This window comes from Typha angustifolia, chromosome 7 (genome assembly GCF_048772165.1).
Source record: "Typha angustifolia cultivar Huaian chromosome 7, ASM4877216v1, whole genome shotgun sequence".
Taxonomy (NCBI): Eukaryota; Viridiplantae; Streptophyta; class Magnoliopsida; order Poales; family Typhaceae; genus Typha; species Typha angustifolia.
The window spans coordinates 12,207,316-12,233,730 of record NC_133245.1 but is presented as its reverse complement, the minus strand read 5'-3'; the positions used below and the strand labels follow the sequence as shown (position 1 = coordinate 12,233,730).

Genomic DNA, 26,415 nt, shown 5'->3' with positions numbered 1-26,415 from the left:
TTTAGGAGAAACTAAACAAGCTCATATTATTTATTTTTAGAGAAATTTTTATTCGACACCCAATCTTATAACGAAATTACAGTTTATATAATATATATTTCTACTATTTACGGATCGAGCCATATAATTTAGCAAATATGTACATAAAATATCGTACTGTTAGATCTATTAGTTAAATTTAACTAATCTACTATGCTAAGTTAACTATAATACAAAGATTATAAAAATATAGGATGTAAACCATAATTTTATTTTAATTAAAATACAAGTTATTATATACAAATTTCTAAATCATAAAACTCGATTTATAAATAATAAAAAATATGAGATGTAAATCGTAATTTTATCAAAATATAGGTTGTTATATGCAAATTTATAGATTTTGATAATATTCTCGGCATGACATTGTGTGCATGTTTAGATACTGATTCAAAGGAAAACAAGAGAGAGATCCATTTAGGTCAAACCGAAATGTTGTGAGAAATGAGAGAATGAAATAAAATCCCCTCCTTAAATATTTGGAATTTAGCCGGCGTTGTTTCCATCACTCGTGGTGGGGACACTTGTCCAGTTACGAAGACCGGACAGACACGAGCGACGGTCACTTTGGACAATAATTCGACAGGAGAGGGGAGTAGGAGAAAACGATGGAAGATATTTTTGTTTTTGTTTTATATATTAAAGGAATTTTTTTTTCTCTACAAAACCTCTCTTTTATTTTTTTTATTTTTGGAAAAAAATATATATTATAAAAATGCAGAGCGATTATCCTGAAGAGTTCTTTCGAATATCCTCTTTCTAAGTACACCCGAAGCCAAGGCTTCTATCATAGGTCGCAAGTTAATCAGCAGCACGATTGGCTTCCCGATAGGTATAACTAAATTTTATAATTTTAATAATTGTGTGTTAGAAATTTGATGTCTTTAATAATGGAGTTTGTTCATCATTTGTGCGGAGGTGATTACAGCAGCCATTAACAGAGCGGTCAATAACAAGGAGCTTGACCCTTTGAGAATATCCAAAAACGCCCCCCCGGTGTCTCACTTAATCTTCGCCGATGACATGATCATCTTTGCTAAGACCAGTCGGCGATCCTGCAAGACCATCAGGAAAATAATTAAACTGGGCAAAGGGAGCTTCTTTCCGTCTCGTAAGCTCTTATTTTGATTTGTCCCGGCTTGGTTGACAGAGATTTTAGTCGCTTTAATTTTTTATTTATAATCGTATTTTAAATAAAACACATGAAATTAAAATAGCCCCTAACGAACAATTATCTTGTTTAATTATGGAAAATGTCTTTTTTATCATTAAATGCCTCCTTTCCTAGTTGATATTAGATCTAAGTTCGTGGGGTTTAAATTAAGAATGCTTCCTCGACTGATGATCAATAACAACGATTCATTGAATCTTGAATCATATGGTGTTAACATATTAGATCCCCCAAGTTGTCACAAGTCACAACCACTCTATAGTACGAATTAGGAGTAACATCACATCTGACGACCCTATTAAGAACCAATTAATTAGAAAAAAAAAAGGACATCCAATGGATAAGAAGATTCTTGAGATCACGAGTCTTAAGTATTCGTTGGACTAATATAATCTAAAATAGTTAATATCAAATAGTTAAGACTCATTTTAAATAGATACGAAGATGCTGGACAGACAGCGGTGTGGGATTGAGGCCCTGACGGTAAAACTGGTTAGTTTGTCTTTGATTGTGGCGCCAAAGTTAGACTCGACCAGACCAAGCTCATTAGAACCTGCACTAGCACAGTTCACGGTGAGCTCTAGGCCACCCTAAAAGGTATCCACCTTATATCCACATTCTGTGAGGATGTGGATAAGTGAATCTTCAATGACTGCCAAGTGACAGTTCTTACGATTAACAGTGATGATTCAAAAATAGACTAGCCTGCTCTGTCTCTTCTTAAGGAGTGCAGGAGGCTTATCTCTTTAAATCCTTATATTATGATAGGTTATACAAGTCGATCCAACAATATGTATGCACATCTTTGAGCCTGCCATGCAATCCGCTGCCGTAAATCAATGATATAGCTGGGCACTTCTTTAGACCAAATTATAACGAGACTTACTAATGAATCTTTGTCTACGATCTTCCTTTAAAAAAAAAAATACTACATGTGAATTCATTTTAGTCTTTAAAAGTAATATTTTATGAAATTTATAAATTAAAAATTAATCTCTTTTAAGTTCGTTTGTTTGTGACACAAGCAATGTGATTGTGGGGGCGTGTTGCTCGGCAAGGTAATTAGTTTGTTCATAAAAGAGGCATGATAGTACTCAACTGCGGAGAATTACTATGCCTGACTTCAAATTCTCGTGCCACATGGTGGTATTATTCTACACCCCATAAATAGAGGCTCCACAAATTTAGCCTTCGTGCAAAGAAAATTTTAAAAAAAAAATCATATATATATATAATCTTGGATTTTGAAAGAAATATAATTTTTTTAAAAGCTAGAAGCAAATGATAGAAATGTTACGATTCAGATCTGAACTGATCTGGACGGAAGAAAATTGTGAAAATTTATATAAACATAGTTTCGGAAGTTAGGATTCTAATAGATCTGGTTATACGCAAATCTGACATCTAGATGAAAAGTTACAAATAAAAAAGTGAAGAAATGTTAAAATAAGACAAAATAATAAATAGCTGATGTTGCGACTATCATCGGAGGTGGTGGACAGCCGTAAGGTATGATGGATGTATGTAGGTGGAGGAAGATGACTAGGGTTTAGAAGATCGGAATGCTTATACGGTTATGATCTACTCCTAGAAAGATAAATACGATCTAACGGCTATGATAAAATATAAGGATGAAAATATTAACTTGGTTAAACTCATATTCATTCAATAATAATTATCAACACGTGTCCGAAGTAAAATTTTCTAAAATATCATATCCACATGCGAATTATCTAATTTATTTAAAATTTAAAATAAAAATATAAAATGATTAACTAACTAACTTGATTTGACTCGATTTAACTTGACTTAATCCATGAGGTCGAATCATTAAAAAAGAGAAAAAAGAGAGCAAATGATAAGCTTGGGTCAGCTTGTTTTCGGTGTTCAATATTGGCCACCAGACTAGGGAAAAGAAAAGCATCAGTAACCTCACAATTAAGTTTTTTTTTTTTTTGAAATTAACGAGCTTCATTCAGCTGGCTGGACCCGAGCTAGCTAACTAACCCGGGTTTTCATAGCCCAAAATATTACAAAGATCTGAGGGAATCGGGCTAGCCAGATCCAACCTACCGGTGGACCCTGCCACCTTCCCTCGGTTGGCTGCCCAGTCGGCCGCTCTATTTGCCTCTCTGAATACATTTAGTACATTCCATTCCCTACACTCCCTAAGCAGGCTTTGGCATTCTTCTATTATGTTCTTAATGCACCACGGAGGGCTTTTCTCACTTCGCAGGATTTCAGCGAGCTCCCGGGAATCTATCTCAAGGTGCAGTTGGCTCACTTTGCCCGCCGACCGGAGACCAAATCTTGCGGCCCACGCTTCCGCATATAATGCAGATTTATTAGGACACGGTTCCCACGCTATCTGTAGCACCTTGCCTGTTTTGTCCCTGAGCACCATGCCTACACCCCCTTGGTATCTGCCTGGTTCATAGGACCCATCTGTATTAAGCTTTAGCCAGCCTGCCTCCGGAGCTTGCCATTTGGCCTGCGCCCTTATCGTGACCTCCTTAGCTACCTTCTCACCCTTGGCATATTCTTTAGCCATAGTCATCGCCCTTCCCGTGGTTATCCTCGGGCTCACTCTACCTCCATCGAAGGTAACAGCATTTCTTTGCTTCCAGATCAGCCACAGCATCGATGCAATAGTGGCCTTCACTTTCACGTCTTCCGCAGGGATTGCATGCCAGGTAGTGGTCAGCCAGTTCTCCTCCACTTGCGTCTCCAGCCTCCCCATGCAGGCTTGTAGCTCGGCCCAGCATTCGAGGCTATATCTGCATGTGAAGAACAGATGGTTGCTAGTTTCTTCATGCAGCTCACAAAGCGCGCACAACGCCCCGTGCCTCAGGCCTAGTCCTGCCAGCCAAGCGTTGGTGGGAAGCCTTCTCCAAGAGAGTTTCCACACGAAGGTGCGCACTCTAGGCGCAACCTGGAGTTTCCATAATATCTTCCACCCCGGCCAGTTATCCTCCGCTGCTGGGTTGAGGAAGGAGTAGATGGATTTCACTGTTGGCGTGCCTTGCGGGTGCGGCCACCAAATCCACTGATCTGCTGTTGTAGGGCACCTGGCTTGGAACGTCAGTATGTCGAAGGCCAGTTCTTCGCCCACCTCAGTGATTATCTGGTGTTCAGACCACCTCTGACGATCCAACAGGTCTCTAACCTTAACTGTCTCGTCCAGAAGGCTTACATTCATTATCCTCAGTAGTCTGCTCCAAGGAACAGGTGAGAGCCAAGGCTCTGCCGCTGCGCTGGTCGTGCTGCTGTTGCCTATCAACTTCCTCACAATTAAGTTCAGAGACATGGATCGAAAGATGTGCATACATGGCATAATATATTATATACTTCAGCATAATGATATGGCAGGCTGTAAATTTTCAGCATATAATATATTTACATCTAAAAGGCATTTTTTGTTATCTGCTAAAAGGTAGAGAGTGACTTATCTTCTCTGGAATATACATGTGGAGAATGAACTGGTCAGACCAGCAATGCACTCGTGTCATTGAATGAAGAGTGCATCTGTGGATTTTTTTTTCTTATTAAAGAATGACAGAAAAATAAAAACTCAGTTCCATCTTCCAGCAAAAGAAAAATTATTTATTTTTGTCAAACTAAGTCCCGATAGAACAATGATACAGTACAAGAAATTTGACTTACAGTGATATTTATTATTTAGGCGGTCGAACAAATGCTACTAATAGTAACTCTCACAGCTATTTATTATTAGTTGCCGGCATAAATACAGTCTGAGTGACATTTTTTTAAATGTCTCTAGTTATGCATAAAATATCGTAGTTTCTAAGTTATACTAGCATTTATAAATGTCGCAAAATATCTTTTATGTTCTTTATAATTTTTAATATTTTATAAATGTCGATAAAAATAGAAATAACCTATTTACCGGCATTAACAATTGTCCGAGTACCCAAATAATTTCCGGCATTTTATAGATGCCACTGTTTGAAACTTTTATCATATTAAATATGATCACCAGCACAATTGAAACCTTTTAGAGAAGGAAGCTACTATGCTTATTTATTCATTAGTATCATACTTTCAGTTATAAATACAAGCAACTCTCCAGAGTCTTGCAACATATATATATATATATATATACTTCCATCATTTGGATTACAGTAGCAGAGCCATAAGATCGAAGAGACCAAAGGTGCTAACTTGGTCTCCTTTTGTGATCAAGGGTGTGTATAGCCACCTCCACCTCCACCGCCAGAACCAGATCCAGAACCATAGCCAGATCCCGACCCACCACCACCACCACCATAGCCTCCACCGCTACCACCACCACCACCAGGAGAAGATCCACCTCCAGACCCGTATCCTGCTCCGCTTCCACCGCCATGTCCATCACCAGAGCCACCGCCGGCTCCGCTACCATATCCGGAACCTTGTCCGGATCCGTAACCCGCGCCTTTTCCTGCTTCACCACCACCTCCACTACTTCCACCACCACCTCCACTTCCATCTTTGCCATCTTTACACCCGGAGTCACCACCACCTCCTGCGCCACCACCACCTCCTGCGCCACCACCACCACCTCCACCACTTCCACCACCTGCAGCTCCGCCGCCTCCAGAGTCACCGAAACTAGTTAGGACTCTGACGGCGGAGGATAGACCTACGCTAAGCATAACTATCAGGGAAAGGCTAACAAGTTTACTAGTAGCCATTGTTGATGGAAGGGAAGGTGATGGGATCTGTGGGTCCAAACAGGGGTATATATAGCCATATAGGATTTGTTGCATGGTTTAGTTAGCTATCTCAAACTACGTCATCTACGTGTGCATGGCTAACACGTAAACTTCCTTAGTATCAGCGCCAGTCTCCGTTTTTTGACTATTGGGTAACTGTGTTTTATTTCACTTGTTTTGTTGCTTGACTTTTGTTTATAATTTGTCAACATGGTGTACAGCTACTTCTCTTATCCTCCTTAATAATGGATGTTTGACCTTAAAGCTCTAAAAGGACAATAGTCCATCATTTTTCTTGACCAAGTTCCCTGCAAGGCTAGATTGATTGCCTGGAAACAAGGAAAGTGAAATGATTTTGACAAGGTGAAACTTTCTAGACAACTTTTAATTACTTCGTAACAAAAATGAGACAGAAAGTGTGAGTTCAGAATTATGAGTTTGTGAAAAATAGAAATTAGAACTTTAAAACAAAAATAAAATGATTCCTTTACATACCTCTGCATAGTTCTTTGTATGTATTAACTTTTAAATTTTATTATTGTATTTTAAAAACTATAGTTTTTGCTTGGATAACATTCATGTTACTTGTTGACAACTATAATATTTATAATATTCGATACTTAAAAAGATATAAATTTCATTCTAAGTACACTTATGACCTCACTTACGGAAAGTGTAAGCTATTTATTTATCGTCAAATCTATGTGTCATGCAAAGATGAAATATATCAAAATTAAAATAACCATCATAATATATATGTGGGTGAAACCCACATGATTCTCGATCTATTGGTCAATACTTTCACAAAATATACAAAATAAAAGATTAAAAATTATAAATAATCTCTAAATTAGATAATTCAAACAAATAAATAGATAAATATCATAAGCCACGATAAACCTAATAATACATATCTATGAGAAAAGAACTAAAGAAACAAAAACATATGCAAGAGCTGCAATCCAACTAATCCAAAACAAAGTATCTAGAAGAAATAAAACAAAGCATCTACTAGTCGATGTCAATAGTTTCCTCTCCGACGTCTATGAATATTCCACAAAAGTATGGTGAGCAATACAACACAACAAGTATAAACTAAATAGTCTAAAAATAATGCAAATACATAATGACTATTATAATGAATGCTCATACCTTAAAATAAATTATTATTAATAAAATTTAGATAAATTCTTACGTAATTAGGACTAATACCATATGCCAAGTCATAAATTCATTCCACATGCATAATATGCTTACACATAATCACAAGATCATATATCATTATATGCCCATATCGAGTGATCTACATCATGTAACAACACAATATCGAGAAAGGATGGACAATCATACATGTATGGAGACACCATATAATATTAATTATCTTTGACCATCAAATTAAGGACCCAAGCTGTAAACCTATATCCTATCTTGATCTTTACCGGTCAAATATAATCATCACTTATAACATAATCATTACATAGAACAAGATATCATATTACTAAGTGTCTAGTCTTCTTACAAGACAGTGTGATCATCTGAAATATGCTACACAAGCTAATCGACCTCAACCATAGGCTGCTAATAATATAAGTGTTATATGATACACTTTACTCTTAACCCACTAAGTGAGTAAAACGAACTACCTAGACATGACAACTACTTAATGATACGTGAAAAAGATGTAGTATCTCTTATATGCTACAGTTATACACATGAAGTCTATCATGAATAAAACGATAATTAATAAATCAAAATTAATTAAGTAAATAATTTATATGCATGTAATAAAAACATAAATAATTATCATCAAGCATTTATACTACTCATAGACTAACATATGATCTAAACTTGTTCTCGCCTAATAATGGATTTAACCACTTATGAAAGCAATCGATACATAAATAAGACAACTCATTTAGCACTATTTAGTTAATTAAATAAATCGTGTTGCTCTAGGTTCGGATATGTTCAACTTAAGTTCATGTAACAACGACATTAACTAATATTGATCTAGCAATGATCAATTATAATAATAATATTTTAATCTTGTTAATGAGTTGTAAATGTCATTTATGCTAATCTTTGAAAATAACATGATTATTTCCAACCATTATATACTTAAATATCCTAAATTTAATATCTAATAAAAATAGTATTAAATAATTAGAAAAAAAATCTAAAATAAATGTTTAAACTTAAATGTGGGCAAACCATGACCGAAAGGATTGAATTGGGCTCAAGGGTCCAGCCTACTATTGAATGAGGGAGTGGGCTTCAAGCCGACCGATAACTCGTAACCTAGATAGGGGTTGGCCCAACACCCACCCTACTTGTCTTCTTCTTTCTAGTGAAGAAACAGCGAAAAAGAGGACTCTTCCACAACTCGGCTACTATTTGGCAGGCAGCTCCTCCATGGTTAACGTACATAAAACTTTGATTACCAACATCTAAGTCACGAGGGCATCAACTAGAGGTATCAAAACATTCCTTAAAAAGAGGCAAAAATGTCTTGGTAGAAGGATGCGACAGAGGTTGTCGATGATGGTCGAACACAAACTGAAAAGCAAACACTTGGAGGCGACACGGCTTAGCCTCCCACACATACCGTGGGTACCCAAAACTGGTACCCATGGCAAGAGGGTGATAAGATGGAGCTTTTTGTACTGGTGAGAGGTCGACATGAAATTATTGGTCGATAAATTTCTCCAATAAAACTAAATAAACAATATTAAAATTAAACTACAATTTGCGTGATGGAAATCAAATTACTCGTACAGAGGGATATGGGATTAACCTACGGTTTAAATGATAGGATCATCTTGCTCCGGTGATCCATACATTTTGTCAAGCACTTCGACAGTCAAGAAAGAAACAGAGCGAGAGATGGGAAAGGAAAAGAGGAGAGAGGAGGGCGGTTGCAGAGGGAAGGGAGAGTAGCAACTAAGATTTTTTATAAGGACGTGGGAATGGAACAAGTCTGATTTTAGCTTTATGATCCTTCCGAAAACAGCAACAAGTCCATATATCTCTAATTCTTGTAATAGTTATGAGAGAAAGAGGAGAGGGAAAACAACGCATGTATTACGTGCGTATACTGTGTGGCCGACCCCATCTAATTGTGGCCGATCAACTTCATGATATGAATTTTTTTAATGTTACAAAAATATTTAATTGTATGAGGGATCATGTGATGTGAAACAAAATTCAAATCATTTTTCTCTCATCTAAAAGACCAGATTGAATATATGCTAACAAAATAGTTGATGACTTCAAAATAATTTGCTTAAATGTGATACCACTAATGGGATATAGATTTTCTATTTATAGGTGATGAAGGAGCTAGATCTTTTTATCATCACCAACTCTTATATTTCTACAGTATCCTACCCATCATGAAGAATCCATTAACTAAATAAGAAATCTCAGTAGGTTATGAATTTTTTTATGTATGTAAGTTTTTAAAAACAAATCTCACTTAAAGTGGGACCCACATAAAAAATAAATACATGGTGGTCAGTGGTCATATTTAGGCACATGCCACAAATTAATTAATAGAAAACCTCCATCAGTAAGTGGTCATTTAGTAGGGGCATCAGCTGGTGATATGGGCTATTTCCCCAAAATTTCATTTTAGATAATAAAAAAGACATGCATATTTATTGTCAAATATCAAGGATACAAATGCCTCAGACTTATCAACTGGAAAGATATACATCTGTTGTTATGTTGTCTTCAATGAAGAACTGTTTTCTTATGTTAATCCTGATTAAAACAAATCATCTAACCCACCTTCTGACTTCGCTGCTTTGTCACTTTTCCTTAAACCAAATCAATTCTGCAAGTATGACTGTGCAAAATTAGTCCACGTCCACTTCAAATTTTGATCCAGTCCCTTTTAATTCACCAAGAAATGAAAGTATAATATAGAATTTAAACACAAGCAAGAAACCAAAATGTATATGTTGGTTTCGACAAATAATTCTAAGCAAGAAACATATCTAGCTCGAACAATTTCAATATCTCTTATATATAATATAAGATTAGATTTCCCCTACTTTGCGTAGCAATCGATTACCGGGGTGTGCCCGACGAACAATTCGACATGTCCCATGAGCTTATCCTTCCTCGAGAAGTTAATCCCGCAGGAGCACCGCCACCGGAGATCGCCGCAGTGCTTCTCGTGCATGCGGAGATCCGACAGCACCGAGAACTGCTTCTGGTTGCACCTCTTGCAGACATACATCTTAGGGCAGTGGCTTCTTTTGTAGTGATTCTTCACACACACCATAGATTTCAGAGGCTGGAATTTTGGGTGCTTCTTGTTCCACCTACATCCTTCATGCGGGCACGAGTATTTCGTACCCGGTCCGCTTCTCTTCTCGGCGGCGCCGACGGGGCTGCTTAGTGCTGCAGTAGTCTTGTACTCATCTCCATGGGCTCTCATGTGCATCCTTAGATTCGCGTCGCGCTTGAACCCTTTGCCGCAGACTTGGCAGTAGTGGCTGTACTTAGCGAGTATCTGATCTGCATCTAGCTCAATTATCTCCCATCCATTTGAAGCTACAGATTTGGCTTCCCTTGATCTCTTCTCGCTAGTGTTAGAAGTACTAGTGCTCTTGTTGTAGGCACTGCAATGGAGAAGACCATCGACAAGAGTGTTGTTGTCTTGAAGGTGTAGCTCGACGGTGCTCGTCGGGGCCGCGGCATCTAGACCGATTTGTTGGACTGTGTGCATAGTGGAGGAGGCCGCGACGACGATCTCTTGAGCTAGAGATGCCGCCGTCGACGAGATCGGCGTCAATACTTGATCGTGTCTGATTTGATCGGATGAGAGGATGACGCTAACGTAGGATTCTAGCTGTTGGATCTTCTCGTTGAGAACGGCCACGTCGTAGAGGAGAACGTCGGACGATGCCCCGGCGGCGAGCATGTCATCCATCCCTTGATGCATATCATCATCAAAGCCTTGCGGGTTGCTCGAGAAGCATGAATTGTTCATGGTTATGGATGGAGTCAGATCAGTGTGGCCTGGCCTTCAGATGTTGCAGTGATCAAGGAGGGATTGAGAGGAAAGCAAATCTATGGTTCGTGGTGTGTAGAAGGGAGGATAAAGGTAACATAAAAGGAGGAGAAAGATATAAGTAAGTCAACTTAGAACTTAAAGAGGCATCCCTGCTTGTGCCTTCCTCGAGTGCTACCAAGCCCAAGTAGGACAACCATCTCATGCTGAAGACAAGAGGGGAGTATTTTTAATCACCGGAATAGTGCTACGATGGGGGACATAGTATTAATATATTATTTAGAAGTAAGAAATTTTAGTTTAACAAATTTGAATAAAACACCGATTTAGATTAATTAATTAAAATAAATAAGTCCAACTACTAGCATAGGTGGTTAGTTTTTCGCTACTGCAATTAAAAAATTGAAGGTCTAAATCATTAGAAGAATAAATTACCTTGAGTGCAACGTATATCGGCATATTATGGTTCGTTTCTAGGAGAAAAGAATTTGCTTAACATCTAATTGTATTGTCTAATATATAACCACAAACTCTCAAATTTTGAAGAGAAGAAAAGTAATATATAAGATAATTCTCATTTATTAAAGGTACAAGAAGAAATTAATATTAATTATATTTTGATCCTCTCAATTATCACTTAATATTACTTTCACATTATAAGGAACAAGTGTTAAAATTATCTAACTGTATCACTAAGACTTCTCTATTAGAAATTTTATTAGAAAAAAATATTAAAATTGTCTTACTAATTAGATGGACTAAAATGATTTTACTTTCTCTTCTTCCGTCCTACTAAAAACTTTTTTTTAAAGAAATCAAAGTAGATTGATTTTGAGTTCAATATTTAGAGAAATGATTCATTCTTGTTAAGGAAGATGAAAACAATTTTATTTATCTATCAGTTAAGTTGGTCAAAATTTTAAAATTATTTCAATCAAAATTTCTAAAAAAATATTAATGGAGGGAGATTAGGATACATTAAATAGTTTAAGGGTGTACTTAACCAATTTTTTCTTTAAGATTGAAAATAATGCCAAGCGATAGTTGAAGAAATCAAAATTTAAACTTTTATATATCTTCTCTCAAGTAATATTATGACTTTATTTAATTTTGATTGCTCGCTAATTTATCCATCAAATTTATATATCATTTATTTTTTTAATATTTTTTTATTATATTATAATTAATAAATATATTCTTAGTCTAGTTTAAAATCAAACACTAAATTACTTTAGCCTAGTTCAATATATCTTAGGGTCAACTAATCTAATTTAGAACTTAGTCTAAAATTAAACAAAGACTAATGGCTTTATATATATAAATATAGTTGTGTCGTGGTTAATTTTCTATTGACTATCGACTACTCGCTAAGATGACAGCGACGGGACGGCAACAACTATGGCACCGATCTGATAAAATTATCCATTTAATGGAAGTTCTGGATTGTACTAGAAGGGTTGTCTGCTTCATTATCATTGGAAAATTTATATATATATATATATATATATATATATATATATATATATATATATATATATTAAACCTGCATGTAGATATGAGTGCATGCCCTCCTATTAGCGGTGTAAACGAGCAGAGGTTGAGCGAGCTAGGCTTAGCTCGGCTCGGCATGAGAGAAAAAAAATTTCAGCTCGGCTCGAGCTTGAGTTAGAAAAGTTTAGTTACGTGGGCCGGTTCTGATATGTGACTAACATCTAATAGTCCGATAATAAAATTTATTTTAACTAACTATACTGTCTAATATTTATATATTTATAATATTATTTCACATATTATATATCGAACTGAGCTCGAATGAGCAGACTTTAGCTTGGCTCGACTCGATTAACTTTTTTAGCTTAAAAATTTAGCTCAGCAAAGCTCATTTAGAGCTCGAGTCAAACTCAAGTTGAGCAGCCGACCTTATGAGCCGGTGAGCTTTTTTAACATCCTTGCCCTAGTCGGCTCGTCCTCATCCTCCCAAAGTTCAATTCACTGTTTTTTATTTCTACATTATTTTATGTTTAAGAAAAGATTTCTTGTTAAATTTAACATTCTCATGTTCTTTTTTCTTACTATTTCCTCCTAATCCTCCTTCTCTTGAGACGTCTTCTATCTCTGTTTAACGGGCATTTGTGAAAAAAAGAAGCATATTAATAAAAGATAAATGTATTTAGTTTTAAAACTCCAATCTTATTATTATTATTATTAAAATCTTTAAAAAAAATCTGGATCTTGTCTTTTGAAGATAAAATTGTATTGATTTTTTTCCTGAATAAGTTAATTTTGATGAGATGGGGTAATAAACTTAATTTTTGGAGAAAATTTTAAATCATATTATTTTTAAATTAATATTTTTATTTTTGAAGATTTTATAATTTAATTATTATTTTATAGATTTTATATAACATCTTGAGTTAGTTAAATGCAACCATTTACAAATGGAACTTATCAGCCAAAAAATATTTTGTATAGAATCTTAAAGGTAATTTTTAAAATATCTAGCTAAATTATTCTTTTAGTGGGGTGGGCTCAAGTAAGATATGGCTTAAAACATATTAGTGAAGATTAAATATTTATAGGAATATTTAGTAATTTAATCATTACATAAACTATAGACTAGGGTTAATGGTAAAAAATTAAAGCAATATTATGGTATTATATAAAAATTATAGTGAAAAAAAGAGATTAATTACAAAATTTTGATAGACACTACCAACACTAATAAAAAAATGATGAAAAAAAAGAATTGCAGGTGTTTACTGTGGGTCGTATTCATCCGTCTTGATGGCTAAAACAGCGGGCACTATTCTTTCTAAGGAATAAAGACTATAAAAAATGATCAACATTTTGAATGGTGCAACTAAATCTGTTTAGTTTGAGACATAAATTTCTTGCTTGCAATTTTAGAGAAACTAATCGCTCTGCTAATTGATTGCTAATCATGGTAGAATTATTAGCTATGGTTGTGCCTGTGATGGGGTTTTTTCGTTTGATCTTCTACGGTTGTTGGCTTCTGACTCTAATAAAAAAATTTGTAACCGTAAAAATTAGTTTATAAAATCTTATTTTCTTTTTGAAAAAAAAATTACTGAGTCAACAGCCTAAATTAAATACTTAAGTATTTTTCATATAACTACCACTAAAAACTTTCAAAATATTGTAATTGTGACTAAAAAATGAGTTAATTATACTTAGCTCTCATAAAATATCACTGTTTCCTATAAACTTAACTTTTTTAGCACATAATCCTGAACTAATTTTTATTTTATTTTATCACATAGACTGCTGAACTAAGAAGGTTAATGTGGATTTTTTTTAAAAATAATTAAGGGGTATATATGGATGTGAAAATGATTTAGGTATGTAAAAAACGGTGATAGTTTCGAGCTAAATATAATTATCCTAATTTTTAAAATAGTAGAATTATCGCTAAATTATTTTTTACTATTCTAAAATTGCCATTATAGTTAAATGCCAATATTTCTAACATCTTGTTATTAAGTTAATAAACACATATAAATAATTAAAATAGCCCCCCTTTTTAAGTTAGAGGATAAAATATTTATCAATAATTTTTATGTCTCATAAAAATGAGATATATTTCATTATACTATGATATTGAGTATAATATTAGATAAGTTCTAAACCATTTTAAAATTTATGCAAGGTTAAATTAGTTTTCTAATCTTAAGTTATGTTTTAATAATGAGTAGTTAAATTTAATGATATTTTGAAATAATTATAATGTTTTAAAAGGTTTCAGAAATAATCATGTAAACAATCCCAAAAATGGATAAATTTTAGTGCCCTTCTGTGTGCTTAGTAAAACAGTGATTTATTTACTATTAATTTTAAAAAGAATTTCTAATGGAAGAGGCTGAGTGATATGGTTGGATATTTTAAGGGTGTATCTATCCATTTTCTTTTTTTTAGAGGGTGACAGGTACAGCCGAGGGCATTAAAATGTAATAATTAACCCCGAATTCTACCTCGTTTTAATGGAAAATTGAGGGTTTTTAACCAAAATAGCCCTATTTATTTTTTTTCCCCGAATAGACTATGCTTAAACTTATTTACTAAATGAGATCTAATTTACTGTAATCCTAATAAAAATACTGGACTGATCAGTGTTTTTAATTCAGCGTTTTTAGTGCTAGATAATTTTTTTCCTAAATTACTGAAAGACTTAAGTTAAAGGGATTTATATACATAAAATGCTGATCTATCTGTTAAGTTAAAGTGATTTATATACATAAAATACTGACCTATCCGTTAAGTTAAAGGGATTTATATACATAAAATATTGATCTAATCTGTTTTAGGATCGGACATCAGTATTTTTGCACGTTGATTAGTTCAGTATTTTTATTAGGACCATAGTAAATTAGACTAAATTTAGTAAATAAGTTCGTAGATAGTCTATTTTGGGAGGGGGGAGATGGATAAAAACTTAAAAAGTGCAGCAAAATTTATAAAGAACCAATATGAGCGTAGAATTACCGAAATAACCTTCGCCAGTCGATGCCCCTCAATTAACTCTCTGCAAGTCTCATCGCCCCTTCTCCATCGTCGTTCTGGTCGGAAGTGATACAGTTCCTACGAGGCTAACCAAAGTTTTTGCTCAGCTTTCTAGCCAATTTCTCCCGTTCGAGCAGGCATAGGTAACGATTCCAATCTATCTCTATATCTCTTCCTTTTTTTCTTTTTTTTTGATGAATCTTTACCTGCTTCTATTTTGGATTGAGCACTCTCCTCGGCTGTGAAGAGGAAGATAATGATTTGAGACGTCGACTTTTTTTTTTTTTTTGGTCTTTATTTTGATGACTAGGTTCTTCATATCTTTCCAGTAATAGCTATGGCATATGAATGAATTTGATGACTAGATCTTGTGGGTAATTTATGCCATGAGAAATGAAAAGGATGTTGATTAATATCGTTGTCGATGTGTTAAAATGGCGAGAGATGTCGCTAAGTTGGTGAGATTTGGGAGTGATTGAGGTGTTGGTATCATAGATTTCAGAGAATTTCATATGAGATGCTTCAAGCATTTCAACAATATTAATATGCCGAGGAGATAATTGGAAACGTTAGAAGATTTGATCTTGTTGGAGAGGAGATGAAAAACTGTTGTTCTTAGAACGAGATAGAGCCTGTATTTGAGTCGGATCAGCAAGTATTTTGAGTTTTCGACAAATTTTAAATAGACTTAGTGTGGACTGTGGAGGCTACCATTCACATTCTACACTCCATGACACGTGGAACAGAAAAAAAAAACAGCCATTAGGTAGCTTCAACATATAAAAATAACATTTCCTCTTGCCGGAATACGGCCATGAAATCTTTAGAAGGTCAGACAATCTAAGTGTCACATATTATACTAGGTGTAATCTAATTTAAGTCTGGGTTGTGTGCTAACTGTTGCACTTGTTGTTAGACAAAAAGTTAAATGTTCATTAGCAAAGATAATGAGATTGTTCAACTATTTGCCTCTTTGTTATAACTAAGAAGTTTTGATGAGGTGGAGCTATTAAATTCTGTTGATCTGACTTTACATGCACAACGCAAATCACATTTTGTTATAATGGCAAATTAAATTGACTAGTGAACAACAATTTTACTTAGTAATTGGTGGTTGTAGTTGGCCAGTCCTAAATCTTGGCTAAGAAGAGGAACCAATGAAAATTTGATATGACTTCCTTACTTTTTTGGTGGGATCAGCTACAAATCAGCAAAATTATTTGCTAAACGATATTAAAATCAGAGAAAAGAAACCAAAGCTCTCAAGGGGGTTAAATTGAATAAGTTTTAAGGTGATTCATCAATTATGCTTTCACATTGAGATCATAGTCTCTTTCTCATATTGTAGCTGGAACAAAGATGACGACCAATTACATCAATATATTAAAGAAGAGAGAGCTCTGTCCTTTGTCTCAGTTCATTGAATTAATTCTAAAGTGCTAGTTTGGCTAACATAATTAGAATTATCCTTTTTTAACTTCTGCAGACAAGAGAAATCACAACTTCTAACTTCTAAGCCAATGGAGTTAACAACCTGTCCTAGAACAGTGTGATGCCAAGTGTGTAGAAGGTTTATTAAGTGGAAGCTGGTCAGGTACTTAGGTTAATGGAACCAGCACAACAGATTGCACCAACTGCAGTCGAACTGACATTAGCAGTTGATTGTCGTTTTTAGAGAGATTGGTTTGTTTTGGCATCACTTGGTATTGAACAGGTGGGAAGCACCATTGATTGAGTTTCAGCTAGGTTGATAGTTGTTAGTAAATCAAGGTTCAAAGGTTTCTGACTAAGTTCAATTTGGTTCAAGAAATCCATTTTGAGCCAACACGAGTATTTTTGAGACACGTAGTGCATGAGAGTAATGTGATATTTCACACAGGTAGCGCATATACAAAGTGCAAATTGTGTAACTGCCCAATATGCCTTGTGGAACATAGTTCATTAAGAATTCACATAACCAGTGTCTTAAAGGCCTTCCTGAATAAATAGATATGCACATGCAATAAGGTCTTCTAAAACATTCCCCTATTTGGCTATTCGCTATTAGTTCTTAAACACAATATGTTATCTTGGAAGAAAATAATCTAAGACATATCTTTGGATGAGGAATAAAGCTGAAATGAATTGAGAGATAAATAGAAACAACAAGCACCGTGTTTAGAAGGCAATGGCAAAGACCAACCATGAATCCTGATATAAGCAAAAGACCGTTAGAACAAAGGTTCTTAGGGGCTAACAGAGGTAGTATTAATTTTATTGCCATAGGAGATGCCTATCTTGGACAGAACCCTGATGCAATAAGTTTACATGCATAATATGTGCTAAACCAGTTGTGATGTGAGCTGATGGTTTTATATTTAGGCAGTCTGACTCTCTGAGATAATAGTAGACTCTGTAAATGTTGAAAGTTTCACATTGTCATGTTCTTAGATGATCACTAAGGAAATCCAGCTAATACAGTGAAGACAAAGGATTTCAGTTCTAAGATTAGTACAACCTAACAGGTGAGATCTGAAACCTGAAAACATCTAATCTGAACCTATATTTGACATCCTTTGCTGCCTAGTTTCTTTGCTGAGGAAATTTAGAAATCATTTTCAGTCCATGAACCCTTCCACAACTTATTCTTCTGGTTTTAGTAGATTGATCACCTAACACTTGTCGCACTCTTGGTTTTTCAGATGTTTGTGTTGCAATCAAGTTTGATATGAGATGCACCTCTATTTTTTCTCTTTAATGGTGCATATTTGAATGAATCCTCTCTGGCAAAATTTTACTTGCATTAGATTAGAGATTGACTTTTGCAATCTTAACTTGCATATGTACGCTCTTCCTTCGTAAATTTAATCTCCTATGTGGCTATGAATCTTCCCAAGAAAATTATATCTTGGGAAGTCAAAATGATGTTGCACTCAATCTGTAGGGATGCCATAGCAGTAATATACTTAATACCTACTAGCAGATATATTTCTGCCAACATCATGGAAATTGCCCACAGAATTGCTTTTTGCAGTGGCTTATTTTACTAGTTGTGATCAAGAATTGAGTAATTATTTAGAGAATATTGATTTTCTACTCATTTGTATTCCGTCCATCAATTAAATACCTTGTTCGTGTGACACAGCTGATTCTTTTATTTCTCAGGTATCACCTACCGTGTTTACTTTATCCAGCTGTAATCAAACTAATGTCCAGGTTACGTAATGTAGTACTTGCAACAGGCTTGTTAGCCTTTGCTGCTGCTGGCTTATCATTCCCCTTCTTTATGGCGTAAGTATGATTATTTTATTAAGTAATTTATTTTATTTCAGCCTTTTAACGTTTAGCATGTGCCTTCATCTAAGATCACTATTTTTTTTTTCCTTCTTTGAAGGACATCAAGAAATAAACCTGTAATTGATTCATCAAAGCCCCTTCCACCCCAGGCTACCTTCCGAGGGCCCTATGTGAACACTGGATCTCGTGATATTGGGCCTGATCATACCACCTACCCGAAAAAGTAATGTTTATCCAGTTAAACATTTCGATATTACTTTGAGGAGAAGCCGCCCACTTAATGTGAAACTCCGCTCTTTTGTGTATTCTTTACTCCTTAGATCTGGTAAACTAAAATATCCCCAGAGCAGTTGAACAATTTGCAGTCTTTTTCTTCAGATTAATTGTTCGATGACCGTGTTTTTACTTGTTTCTAGATCTTCATCAGAGATGGAACTCAGTTTTACAATAGCAAGGTTGCAATGGAGAGAATAGAAGTGGGAATAAACACTTAGCTTATTAATTGATAATATTTGAACAGGTGAATCTGCTCTTCAAGTATTGGAGGGAGCAAATTTTCTTATTAATACCCTCATCTTTGTCTATCCAGTTACTCTTCATGCCCATTTACTATAAGCGAATTATCGATCTTCTAATCCCAAAATTTTCGACAGCTCATTCTATTCATTGTTCTCTAAAATGTGATTATCTGCCTGATAGCTAGAGATGTCTTTATTATACTAGATGCTTATGTAGTTAGGACTATCAGGAAAATTGAGTGCATTTTGCTTTATCTCCTACTATGCCATGTTTATGGTCCTAATAATCATGTGCTATGTCTATGGTATTATTGTACTGGTATACTATTGCAACAGTCGGTTCTATCTTTTGATCATATTTAACCCAAGCGTTTAACATGTTCATGCATGCAGAGGTAAAAGGGGAGAGGTTCTTCTATATAGCAATGAGGCGAGATTTTGACCAAAATGGGCCTCAGCATTTTTTTATACTGCTTTACTCTATCCGCCAAATTTAATATCAAAATAGATCTATTTTAATTAACTGTGAATAGTTGAATTGTTCAGCTATTTATATAGAAGATTAATTGTCAGCAATTTTACTATTAGTAAAACGTCGAATAATTTAGGGTTTTATTAAAAGAAAAGAATATTCTATCTTTCCCTGTAGTACGCTGTTAAGCGTTTACTATGAGCGGATTAAACACTAGTAATGTGACAGCTCGATTAGACAAAAATAAATCCTCTTTAGTAATAAATTTCGTTGGCAAGCAATTCTGATAAATAATATTTTATGCAGGTTTAATTTGGTCAAAAACTCTAATGAGTCAGTATGTCAAGTCACTTCCTTTTATAAGTTCTTCAGGGCTTGACGACATATCCAAATATGAGAATTTGAGATGTTGCTACGAAACAACTTGATCCGATCCATAGTGATTCTGGACAGATTTAAGGATATAATTTTTGAAAGAAATTTTAGAGGATTTAGTTGTTAGATCTTACTGAAATTTAGATATGTTGTCGCTTTTGAAGAGATTTTTTCAATGAATCCAAGATCTTAGGGTTTGGATGGTTAGATCTTAAGATATCGGTCGAACAATGATCGAAGGTCGGATGAATCTTAGCTTGTTAGCCCTTCAATAGCTAGGCAGGTGCTAAGGGAACTCCGTTTTAGAGTGAAGGGGAAGAAGTTAGTGCAGAAGAGGGGGATTAGGAGTTAGAGGAGGCCGACGAAGGACTTGGGTAGTGGAAGGAAGGATGTGGGAAAGAGTGTTGATGGCTAGAGCAAGGAGAGAGATAGGGGCAGCAATGCTAATGTAAAATATCCGATAAATTTCAATTAAGGTTTTCTCTATATAAATACAGAGGCTCACCCTTTTGACTCAAACAACCAAAATAAATTCTTAAAACTAATAGTTCTTGCCGTGGTATGTTCGAACGAGTCCGATCTTGTTCAAACACGTCAATTTCGTTCTCTGTTTTTGCGAACGTATGTAGGCATTATAACGGGCATGTTCGAATGCACAATTTTTGTTCTCTATTTTTGTGAATGCGTGTAGACGTTCGAATTGTGCTTTCAAATGTGGGTCCCCGACGTTTGGAATAGGGAAAAAAAAGGAGTACAATAAAAAAAAGGAGTACAATAGAGAGTATAAGGAAAAAAGAAAAAACTGAAAATAGATTTTTTAAAAATTATTATTATTATTATTATTATTTTATAAGGAAAGAAGCGTTTCCTAAGGAATTTTTTTTAAAAAAAATTTCAATCAATCCCCCGCTCGGGAAAATTCCTCTCCTCCACGAAAGAGGTTTTAATCCAGGCCCAAGTGCAACTCATTTGAGTAAGCTTGTCTCTCACCTATTTAGGTAGGCTTATTTAGGTGCAGACTTATTTTGGTCAAAGAAACAGAAGCTTCTTATCCGCTCATCTCCGTGTACACAAGCGTATATTCTTCCAGAGGCCAGGAGACGCCACCTCTCGCCTCTGAAGTATCACTCCAGTCTCCGTTGTCATCTCCCTTCCTTCACCACTAGAGTACAACTATGACTCTCCATTCTTCTTCTTCATTCCTCCGTCTCATCTCCACCCCAATCTCCTCCAGATCCACGCGTCACTCTCTCCGCACGCCAAGTCGCCTCCCCCTCCACGTCATCCGCGCCTCCGCCGTCTCCTCCGCCCCAAAAGCCCGCTTCATCGCCCGCCGCTCCGAGTCCACCGTCGTCAAGCAGCTCCAACGCCCTCTCGGTAAAGACCCCAAAAACTCCAACAGAAGGGGAAAAAGGAAAAGATTCTAACGTAGTTGATTTCGATGTGGATCTCGCAGCTGAGTACATGAGTCTTCCGGCGAGCCAGTACTCGGTGCTCGACGCCGAGCGCATCGAGCGGGTCGACGACAATACGTTCCGCTGCTACGTTTACCGCATCAAGTTCTTCGCCTTCGAGATCTGTCCGGTGCTCGTGGTTAGGGTTGAGGAGGAGCCTGACGGGTGTTGCATTAGGCTCTTGTCCTGTAAGGTACTTGTTAAGCCTATCTTGTTGAGTTTTGTTATCATTTGTTTCGGATTTTGGTTCTGATTGAGTTGGTTGGGGCGTGAAGTTGGAGGGTTCGCCGCTGGTGGAGGCCCAGAATGAGAAGTTCTCAGGTACGTGTGAGATCACTGAGTTATAGAAGCTTTGGTAAGTAGATTTCTGCAATTCAACTGTTTTGAAAGGCCGCCTTGGCTGTTTTAGCGTTAATTTTAATTAATAGAATAAATGTTTTTCTTGTACGTCTATACCGTCTATACTGCCGAGAGCGTCAGAGAGATTACTATTTGTTTTCTGCAAGAATGTGACTAGTATTTGTGATTACTATCTGCTAGTATATATGCTTGTTATTCTACTGATTGTTGTTCGTAATTGTAATTACTGTTTGTGAATTAGTTGTTATCCTGCCAGAGGAATTATTATTCATTATTAATACATTAATAGTATATATTACATATCATGTATAATTATTTTTAATTTTTTAATATTAAAAATGTTAAGCTGCCTTGGTGCCTGCATACCGCCTAGGCACTATGTGGTGAGGTGTCTGCGCGCTAACCGCGGTTGTCTTTCGAAACATTTAATCATTATAAGAACATGCATGTAAGCATTTGAAATCAGATTTCTGCTTTGTCAAGGTCTGGCATTAATCAAGTTGAGGCATGGAAATTTGCCAGTTTGATACATGTACCCTTATTCATATCTTCTTGAGTTTACAAAAACGAAATTTGATATTTTTCAAAACATTGAATTAACTATAGAGATACACTAACTCTTCTCTTGATGAAGAAGAGGAAATCAATGATATTTTGGTGCAAACTTATATTGGATTTTGACTTGGAATCTGGGGTGTACTACTGCGATAACTGTGTCATGAGTAATTGAATTAACAAGACGTGCCTATCTATACCTAGGAACTGAAAATGCTGACTTTACAAGTTCTGTTGACAATAATGAGAAGAAAGCCAGCCCGTCCTTGAAATCCACCTTCTTCATCTATCAGGAAGATAAGAACCATGTGCTACTGCTACTTTTTGGAAAAGCACACATCAAATTTCCTCTGCTTAATATTTGAGTATGCAATATGCTTCATGCCCCAACTAAAGCTTAGCATCAAACAATAGAGGATCTTTGCACATCAATTTCTGATGGCATGATATCTATCAAATGAAAGAAGCTTAGCTTCAATTTCTGATGGCACGATATCTATCAGCTAACGCAGTCTGATATGTATCATGCTGCAAGGTGTGTGCCAAGTGCCAACAGGGACTACCATTCTTCCAAAACAAGAAATTGCAGGATCTACATAGGGCTAAATCTGTGGTGACACAAGCTTAAGCCCTATGCAGAATCTCTGTTTATTCATTCGTTAGTACAAAACTTTAGGTCAGCTTCTATCTTAGGAAAAGCTCAACTTTTGCCAAATTTTGCAGACTTGTTTACATTCTGTTCTACTCCTTGGTAGTTAAATTTGCATGTTCTGCATAGTTTCCTTAAGTTATAGTGTTAAACCTCTGAGTGGATCTACTTAATGCTTCTTTTCCAGGATACATTTGACCTTGATTTGCTCTGGGAAATGCAGCTTCGATGGTGAATAGAATTTCTTGCAAGAAGGGTTTACAGGAGTCAGCATTCCAGCAGCTTGCATCAGACACTTCAATTGAGGCAATTTTGATACTCATTCTTGTTATAATAGTTCAATACAAGTGGCTGAATTTGTTCTTTGATTTCCTCCCCCCCTTCCTTTTGATCCCAGGTTGCTATTGATATTCCCTTCGCATTTCGAGCAATACCAGTTGAAGTTATTGAATCTACTGGCAAGCAAGTCCTTGAGCAGCTACTGAGATTAATGCTTCCACGATTTCTAAAGCAAGTAAGTTTGAAATCCTCTGCATTTTTTGCTGCATAACAAGTTATCTTTTCCCTTGAAAGGACCAAAGAAAGCCATGAAACTCTTATGCTGTCAGAATTAATGAACTCTAATTTTACCATCAAGAGTGTCAATCATCCCATGATAATAACGGGAAGTCATAAAATAATAAATCAATTTATTCAACAAAGGATTATAAGAAAACAAAGCTACAATAATGCTATGTGGTTATTTTACATTTCTAAGAATATCAACGACCAAGATACTATGGATAGCTTTTGAACTTCTAAAACAGTATTTTTTTTTTTAGGTGATGGCCTGGTTATTTAACTCTTTTATATTGCCAAATAAACATAATAAAGAGAAATGATGATAGTCTATTTTTAATCAACCAAGATAGCTTGACAAAGCCTTTTGACTAAATTACTCTTCAGACCTGCAGAATGAACCTTTGAATCAGCTGAGGTATCAACAAATGCAGCAAAGTAGAAATACCCTTTTCAATTAGCGACAGTCCATTCTGCTTGATATTTCTTGCAAAATATTTAAACGTCTCTTTCAGACAGTAGGCTTTTCTTTTCCTCATTTTTCATGTTTCTTAACCCTGATTTTTTATCTAAGACAATATAGGCCCATTTCCTGTTTATTTTTCACTTCCATACATCCATTTGAAGCGGGAAAGTTGCAGAATTAATGAGGAAACAATAGAGGGATTTCTTTCTGGTTGGTTCTTTCTTTTATATGTAAGTTTGCTAGAGGAAGGTGAACCCAACTCATGGGAATATTTCTTTCAAGTTAGGATTATCCTGTTATTTCTAACTGTAGTTTGCAATGGGCTTGGGCAATTATAATCTAGTTGCAGATACTAATTCCTCCAAAAGCCTTAAGTTGTTAGAGAATAGTGAAAATAATTTATATTTTATAGTAAAGCTTGTCACATAAGGTTTACTTGAACACAAGCCCACAAGTGGACTTTAAATATTAGGTTAAATGTGTTGAGACCAAACAAGAACCGGCCTATAAAGATTTGAGGACTACTCCTGTTTCCATACCATATTAACTGACTGTGATCTCTAATAACTTCAGAGCTTAGGAAGCAGTGAAATCTATTTACATTAAGCATTGGTATTGCAAAGATAACATGATGCCACATCTGACGCAGGAGATATTTAGTTTGTTACATCCGTCTTGGCAAATATGCTTAGTCTTTGTACAGACTTGCTTAATCTCAAGATAATAACATAATATAACATCTGAAATCTCCTTTCCCAGGACATCATTGCTTCTACAGATTTGAGGAAAATAAAGGCCGGGGTGTTTTCTGCAAAATAGTTTATGCTGTCTGATTCACGAAAGAAGAGATCAGAAATTTTGGGGCTACAAAATTAAAATATAATGTTGTGAAATTCATATCCAAACTTTAGTTCTAGACATCCACATATCGATTTCCAAAAGTAACACAGAAGTGTTGGTACATAATATTGAACTTTTTTCTGCAAACACTATATTAGACCCTGTTAATCTGTTATGCATCAAATACCAGCTTGTCTAACCATTCTGTTGCTTGATATCTTCTCTGATAGTTGATCCACTGCTTTCATATATATACCTCAGATAAGGAATTCTAGATTAACAGCCATCTAAAAGTTACTGCAGCATTTATTTTCACCTTTTCTATCATACTCCATGGATATTTGATGCCTCCCTCACTATCGTACATATTCTTGTCTTCAGCTTGTCAAGGATTACCAGGCATGGGCTTCAGGTGACACCTCAAGGCAACCACTTGGGACCGGTCAAATTTGAAGCGGCTAGAGAACTTGCCTATAGGCCTATTCATAGTCTTTTGCTGTAGTATCCATGTATAATGTTACTCAAGTCATAGTGTTCACCTAATAGTTTCTCTAGTGGTCTCTATCAAAATCTGAAGATATTGTGCAGTTTTTCAGTTTGTTTCGCTACGAGAACTACCAGAATTTAGAAAGCTATAAAAAAAATCTCATGATGTAGATGCTTTTACTGTCAGAATAATACATGTAGGTTTGCCCCAAAGGGCTAAATAATTTGTTCTGTGTTCTTGTTGCCTGATCTTACTCATCTTTGCTTGCACCTGATTAGGGGGGAAGTGTATTATGCCCTTAATTGTGACAGCCAACAATTGCCAAAATAGTTAATACTGGCCCTCGTCAATCTTATGCTTATCATGAGAAATGTGGGTCCGGTATAAAATTGGGATAGGATGTGTATGTTTTGTTGCTCTATCTCCGACCGTCCATTGTCGTGTGAAAGTTAATGGCACACAGATTTGAACTTCGTTTTCCTTTCATCCTAAATCGTCTTTCTGCACCAAAGAAGTGTTACATCTATTTTGGTATATTGGGGCTAAATATTGACTCATATGATAATCTGACTTTTAAATGGGTTTGAGTTTAATAATTATCAGTATTTCATATATACCAAGGCTAAAAATTGATTTGATAATCTGACTTTTAAATGGGTTTTAGTTTAATTGAGTTTGGATTATAAACAGGTCAACCTATCTAACTTTTTGTCTTTATTATCTCAACTTGTATGATCCAACGCACCGACTTATTATGATACGATAAAATGTGACTCATATGACTTAACTAATTTATTTATAACCCAATGAACCCACTTATGACTCATCTAATCCATCTATAATAAGATAAAATTCGTTTATAACCTAAAAAAACCAATTTATAATCTAAAAAGATACAATTAATACTCAAATAATTTAAATATTTTCAGCCCCACAATAACT

At 35.5% G+C, this 26,415-nt stretch overlaps 4 protein-coding genes across 6 annotated transcripts; 2 read left to right on the top strand and 2 right to left on the bottom strand.

Moving 5' to 3' along the window:
• Positions 1 to 5,409: 5,409 nt before the first annotated feature.
• On the bottom strand, positions 5,410 to 5,904 carry LOC140762568 (uncharacterized). Its single transcript, XM_073100443.1, has one exon. It carries the CDS (start codon positions 5,902 to 5,904, stop codon positions 5,410 to 5,412), a length of 495 nt encoding a protein of 164 aa, XP_072956544.1.
• A 3,766-nt stretch (positions 5,905 to 9,670) lies between these two features.
• On the bottom strand, positions 9,671 to 11,032 carry LOC140763539 (protein SENSITIVE TO PROTON RHIZOTOXICITY 2). The gene has a single exon (XM_073101768.1). The coding sequence runs from the start codon at positions 10,922 to 10,924 to the stop codon at positions 9,977 to 9,979; it is 948 nt and encodes a 315-aa protein (XP_072957869.1). The 5' UTR covers positions 10,925 to 11,032; the 3' UTR covers positions 9,671 to 9,976.
• Positions 11,033 to 15,455: 4,423 nt separating this feature from the next.
• Positions 15,456 to 19,511, top strand: LOC140762764 (uncharacterized). 2 transcript variants are annotated; one of them, XR_012104748.1, is made up of 4 exons: positions 15,456 to 15,606; positions 18,608 to 18,733; positions 18,837 to 19,064; positions 19,156 to 19,511. XR_012104748.1 is itself a non-coding variant. In XM_073100703.1 (3 exons), exons 2-3 carry the CDS (start codon positions 18,651 to 18,653, stop codon positions 18,964 to 18,966), a joined length of 213 nt encoding a protein of 70 aa, XP_072956804.1. In that variant the 5' UTR covers positions 15,456 to 15,606; positions 18,608 to 18,650; the 3' UTR covers positions 18,967 to 19,511. The 2 variants fall into 2 exon arrangements, 1 of the variants encoding a protein (XP_072956804.1); XM_073100703.1 differs by having other exon boundaries at positions 18,837 to 19,511.
• A 1,463-nt stretch (positions 19,512 to 20,974) lies between these two features.
• Positions 20,975 to 25,698, top strand: LOC140762762 (uncharacterized). Of its 2 annotated transcripts, none has more exons than XM_073100702.1 (6): positions 20,975 to 21,481; positions 21,561 to 21,751; positions 21,834 to 21,879; positions 23,346 to 23,428; positions 23,520 to 23,636; positions 24,906 to 25,355. In XM_073100702.1, exons 1-6 carry the CDS (start codon positions 21,280 to 21,282, stop codon positions 24,963 to 24,965), a joined length of 699 nt encoding a protein of 232 aa, XP_072956803.1. In that variant the 5' UTR covers positions 20,975 to 21,279; the 3' UTR covers positions 24,966 to 25,355. The 2 variants fall into 2 exon arrangements, with proteins under 2 accessions (XP_072956803.1, XP_072956802.1); XM_073100701.1 differs by lacking the exon at positions 24,906 to 25,355 and adding an exon at positions 25,368 to 25,698 and having other exon boundaries at positions 21,010 to 21,481.
• Positions 25,699 to 26,415: the final 717 nt, after the last annotated feature.